Source organism: Hakea prostrata, chromosome 1 (genome assembly GCF_041222555.1).
Source record: "Hakea prostrata isolate BN-2017 chromosome 1, UWA_Hpros_2, whole genome shotgun sequence".
NCBI lineage: Eukaryota > Viridiplantae > Streptophyta > Magnoliopsida > Proteales > Proteaceae > Hakea > Hakea prostrata.
In genome coordinates this window covers 30,802,072-30,807,724 of record NC_142600.1, presented here as the reverse complement: position 1 = coordinate 30,807,724, position 5,653 = coordinate 30,802,072, and the positions used below count along the sequence as shown (strand labels likewise).

Here is a 5,653-nt window from a genome sequence, read left to right as displayed (position 1 = left end):
CCTAAACCCACTCGTTGAAGTAACTTTCTGCCACCAAACTCGGCGGCTGACCCGTCGCATAAAATAATACCTATACCTGCATTTGCGAAAAGGTCAGGGCTACTTTCGTAAATTCATCATTACTTGGATGCAGGGTTGTCGCCGACAGTCCAACATATTATCACGTGCTTCATCCTGGTTGGCTGTTGGATTCTAACAGCTCACGTTTGCGTGTTTCCATTTTTCCCGTCGGAACCGTGCCGTGCATGCATAAGCAAGACCAACATGACGAATAAGTAGGTTCGATTGATCTGAGGTGACGTCATCATTAACGTTGGATCTCGAGCGTTGACTTTGACTAAATTTAAAGTCGATAAATACCACGCAGCATCACGTGTGCAGTATCGTCAAGGAATTTCATTCATATAGCTTAGCGTGTATAAGAATCGCTTGTATCCACTACTCCGGTCCGTTCAATTAGAATCTACATATTTGGAGCCACCTTCCTCACGCTCGTGGCGAACTCCTATTGGTGAATGCCTCTAATCATGATCACATTAGAACTCGGAAGCGAATTTCACCGTCACCACAAACGTTTCTCCGCATTTTAAGCCAAAAAAGACAAAATCCCAGGTTACGAATTTACAATTGGCTTTATGCCATTGGTCATGATCGAATAAAATCTAATTTTTTTTTAAAAATAAAACCTAATTTTCTGTATCGGATTTGGATTATTTTTTATTATTATGATAGTAAAAATTCTTCCTATCCAAATTTTAACGGAATAAATAATAAATAATAATAAAATAAAGAAGTACAAGCGTGAAAACTGAAAATCCTACGACCCCAGACAAAAGACTTGTTCATGAAAGAATCGGAATACGCAAACGCAATGACGTCCTTGGAAAATCCTCAAGACTATCTGCCAATCGATTTGTTCAGGCACTGTTTTCATTTCGTTTTCCTTTAAAATCCGACTTAGAGAAGAACTCTGAGTCTTTCGAAAGGAGTGAAAACAGAAGAAGAAGAGACAATGGTGGCGATGGAGACGGAGCAGCGTGAAGGAAGAATAACCATGGTGATGCCCAAGGTTGAAGTTCACAACATCGCCGTTGTGGAGGAGGACGTCTTGGTTCCTCCGTCCAATTTTTCTCTGGTTGAAGAAGGGATCTACAGATCTGGTTATCCAAACAGATCCAATTTTGGCTTCCTAGAAACCCTAAATCTTCGATCAATCATGTAACTCGCTCTCACTCTCTCTCTCCCTCCCTGTATCTATAGTTAAAAGTTTGATATGATATTTTCTGTGGAATTCAGGTTTTGATCTCCAGATAAATTTGCCATTGGGGTTTTTGTAGTTTTTTGCTTGACTGGGTTATTAAATCTGCGACTTCATTGCGCAGATACTTGTGTCCTGAACCCTATCCAGAAGAAAACTCTAAGTTTCTGAGAAGTCATGGCATCAAACTTTTCCAGTTTGGGATCGATGGAAACAAGGTAATTGTCTTTTTCTTGATCGAAAACAAACCCTAGTTCTTTCTTGGGCGTAGTTGCTATAATCGCTTTCAGAAAGAGGGAAGAAACTAGGAACAAAGAAACTAATTATGAGTGAGAAGCAAGCCCTGGATCTTTCAATTCTTTATGCATGACTTGTATTGAATTTAAAATTATATTAATTGAATATGGCTTCTCTAGACTCCCCTATTTTTCTTGATAATGACAATGCCTTAATTTGCAACTATGTGAATCTGCAGGAGCATCTTATGACAATTCCAAAGGATGTCATCACCGAGGCTCTGAAAGTCCTACTTGGTACAGATTATAAAAACAAATTTTCATATCCCCAAACTGTGATTCGCCTAATCTTTTTGCCTAATTTGATTGACACTCTCTCTTTTTAATTGTATTTTCAGATGTCCGAAACCATCCAGTTCTGATCCATTGCAATCGTGGAAAGGTACAGTACATGTCTCACGTATCATCTCATCATTTTTTTTTTAGTGAATTCAGATTTTCTTTTGAAGCATGGTTGTCCATTAGAGATGACTCAATGGAGTCGTGAACACCTCGGTATTGCTCCCTTAATGTTTTTTTCATTACACATTTTGTGTTAGGCTCATTTGAGACTCATTGGAGGCTTTACCTCTGAATTATATTATCATACTTAGAAGTGAGTACCACACAAAATGTAGGAAGGTGATCCAGACTCGACTCAAAGAACTATTGTTAGCTGTTTTATCACATAAAATGAAAACAAAATATCATTACCACCTTTGGGTAGCAAAGAACTAGGGTTCAGGAGGAATATATCTGGGTCACCTGTCATTGCATTTTCCTGTAATAGTAGTGTAGAAGTTTATGATTGGAACTATATTTTCAAGTACAACATGTAATGGTGTTTGTTCAATGTGCATCATCTGTTGCAGCATCGGACAGGTACCCTAGTAGGATGCTTGAGGAAAATGCAGAATTGGTGCTTGTCTTCAGTGTTGAAGGAGTACCAACAGTTTGCTGGTGCAAAAGCAAGGGAATCTGATATGAGATTCATCGAGATGTTCGATGTTTCAGGGTTGAGACATGGTCTGTGCAGCATTATCTACCATTACCAGGGTTATGAAGTACACAATAGATGTCTGGTCCTACAAAGAAGATTACTTATAAAAGGAGATGATGACTCCAAGTTGAGTTTAATTGGATCAGACACTTATAAAAGCAGTGGGTGACTTCAAGTTGAGTTGAATTGAATAAGAGACTTCTTTTATTCAGTGTTTCCGGGAGTTCGAATTATCCCTTAGAGCTATACCTTCAGCTGTAGACTTTCATTTGTCTCTTACACATGTACATAGCTCTAATTTTTAAAATTTTCTACTGAATTTCAACTGATATTTCCTTTATTCATCTGTAAATAATCATTGGATCTTTGAACTATTTTTCTCCCTGAAAAAGGATACTTCCCTTTTCAATTTCTCTTCCTGTTATACCTGTTCTCAAGCTTTTACATAGTTTCACAGTCTCTAATTGTTTTTAACTTCTGGGAAATGCCCTAAGTGGCAAGATGTAATATCAGTTGTATCTTCACTTAGAACCAAACATGCAGGCCTGGAAGTGATCTGTTAGGGTTTGCATGATGAGATTTCTGTTTTTAAGTAAGAAACAATTTTCCTGCTTTTATAGGAAAACACGAATGATACTGGGAAGAAATTTTGAGTGTTTAGGTTTCAAAATAGAAGATTATGTTTTGAAGTCAAAAAGACAACGATGCCCCCCATTTGGCATACCGTGTTTCTCTGCATTTATATTTTTGGGTGAGAAACAATGTCCGACATGTCGCTTGGTGTCGCCGTGTCGGCGCCTGGCGACACAGGCGACATGAGCGACATGTCGGACATGTCGCCCGACTTTTGTTCATTCAATTAGTGATAAAAAACGATATAATAAAAAGAACACTTAGGGAGATGCTAAATCAACGGTGTGATTAAATGCCCAAGTATTTGGCTAATTGTGAAGACACGCACAAGAAACTCATCCAACCCAACTTTGTTATTTCCGCCCCTACCTTTCCCATTCACGTTTCTCACCGTCCAACCTCTGTTCTCACTTCTCAAGTTCCAAAACGAAGAGCCAGAGTCCAAAATCAGGCAAGAACAGGTTAAAGAAGAGGGTTTTGATTTCGATTTCACCTCTACTGTTCTACGATTACCTGATGGTTGTTGCTGCGAAGGCAAGATAGATAAACCTTCAAATCTCCCAAAGAAGAAGAAGGCATGGAACTTGGAAGACACTGCCATTCTTGAACGATTTTTTTTGGGATTTCAAAACAGCAGTAGGAGGAGCAATAGCACCAGATGAGCTGTTCGACATGGGATGGGGTTACGGCTGGTGCTGGACCGCTGGTAGCCTGGTACTGGTGCAGCCGTGCGGGTGGTGTTTTGGCCGGAGAGGGCACTGGGGGCGGCAACGATGGTGGTACAGACGTATAGTTGCAGGAGCTGGTGTGGAAACTGGTGGAGGCAACTCTGCATGCTTGAGACTTGAGACTTGAGAGCAAGCAGTAGAAGAGAAAGAAAACGAGCGATTGTCTGCAAATCACAGATGCGGTTTTGACTTTCAATCCTCTCTCTCTCTCTCTCTCTCTCTCTCTCTCTCTCTCTCTCTCTCTCTCTCTCTCTCTCTCTCTCTCTCTCTCTCTCTCTCTCTCTCTCTCTCTCTCTCTCTCTCTCTCTCTCTCTCTCTCTCTCTCTCTCTCTCTCTCTCTCTCTCTCTCTCTCTCTCTCTCTCAACTGCAATTCTGCAAAACTCTTCACAAATGGAGTTTAGATCTCCATTGAATGGGGGTGGAGGTGGCTCTGGCTTGGATGCCGGAGGTGGGGGTGGAGCCATGGAGGTAGTTCTCGCCTGGGTTCCGGAGGTGGGGGTGGAGTCGTCGAGAAAGTCGACTATCGGCGACATATCGCCGATTCTCGGCGACGAATCGGCGACATATCGCCGACTTTTGGTAAAGTCGGTGTCGCTGGGGGTTTCGGTGTCGCCCCCCAGCGACACAACGAAAAATCGCCCCGTGTCGGCGATTTATCGACGACACAAGGTACCTTGGTGAGAAATTGGTGGAGTTAAAAGGTTTGTGCCAAAAAGTCAGTTCGTTTCAAAATAAAAAACAATAATAAGAAACATGAACATTGTCAACCCCTTAATAGCCTTATTGTTGCAGGTTTGGCTTCTCTCCAGAGAGATTTATTCTCTCTAGGGAGTGCCAGTGAGGCCTGAGAGGTTGCCATGTGGAATATCCCGATCTAATGGCTAGTATAAAACACCTAATTTTATCCGATTAAAACCCTCCAAAATCGAGTAAGAATTGCGGACTCAATTTGGAATCTGCCTTCATCTTTGCCAAACCAGCAAGAGTGAAGAACACTCTTTATTTCTACCAAAGAGAAAAAAACACCGAAATCTTCTTCTCCTGCTTCAACTGTTGTTGTGATAGCACAAGTCATTTCAGGTATTAAGCCAAACACAAGGCAGCAATAGTTCCCCCAGATAACAGTCGCCTCATCATAGAAATGAAATAAAAATTCAGTTGTAGACTTTAAGACCCGATGAACCAACATACTCAATCATCCCACTGTTCAAGCAGAGCTTTCAACCGCTTGATCTCAAGCACCGTGAACCTCTGCAACGAAGCCCTCTCATTTTAGGTAACTTGGTCAACAGAACCTCGAATGTTCCCTTCCCTAGCACTTTCGGCCTCTTCGTCGAAGTAGACCGTTTCCTTGGATTCCAAAGCCATCTGATCTCTTCATGGGCTTCTGCGAACTTCAGATTAACCTTATCAATCTCCTTACTTGAATTAAAGTTTGGGCAACATTATCACTGAATTTCCTCAGAGTTGCGTGATTATTGAGATGGCAGATTGAAATCTCCCATTATTGTTTGCTCCTATAACCCAAAAAAAATTGGGTGTGCATCTTCAACTCTTGCAGATTTTGATAAAATAACAGAGATAAGGGGAAGATGGGATTTTACATTGCTATTAAGAATGTTCTTCACCCTTACAGGTTTTGGAAAGATGACGACGAAAGGCAAATTCTAAATCGAGTTTGCAATTTTTATTCAGATTTGGTGGGTTTCTATTAGGATATATCTGGAAAATCAACCAAGATCCTAGCTGCCACTTCAT

At 41.0% G+C, this 5,653-nt stretch overlaps 1 protein-coding gene across 1 annotated transcript; it reads left to right on the top strand.

Annotated features, from left to right (window-relative positions):
* The first annotated feature begins 871 nt into the window (after window positions 1-871).
* LOC149028722 (inositol diphosphatase DSP3-like) lies at window positions 872-3,007 on the top strand. The gene is made up of 5 exons (XM_089149068.1): window positions 872-1,218; window positions 1,383-1,476; window positions 1,734-1,791; window positions 1,893-1,936; window positions 2,406-3,007. The coding sequence occupies exons 1-5, from the start codon at window positions 1,013-1,015 to the stop codon at window positions 2,700-2,702; spliced, it is 699 nt and encodes a 232-aa protein (XP_089005194.1). The 5' UTR covers window positions 872-1,012; the 3' UTR covers window positions 2,703-3,007.
* Window positions 3,008-5,653: the final 2,646 nt, after the last annotated feature.

Bases quoted from the DNA above. Each gene is read 5' to 3' on its own strand.
- LOC149028722 (XM_089149068.1), top strand. From the start codon at position 1,013: ATGGTGGCGATGGAGACGGAGCAGCGTGAAGGAAGAATAACCATGGTG. The intron at 1,219-1,382 runs GTAACTCGCTCT...TTCATTGCGCAG, and splicing joins CTAAATCTTCGATCAATCAT to ATACTTGTGTCCTGAACCCT. The intron at 1,477-1,733 runs GTAATTGTCTTT...GTGAATCTGCAG, and splicing joins TTGGGATCGATGGAAACAAG to GAGCATCTTATGACAATTCC.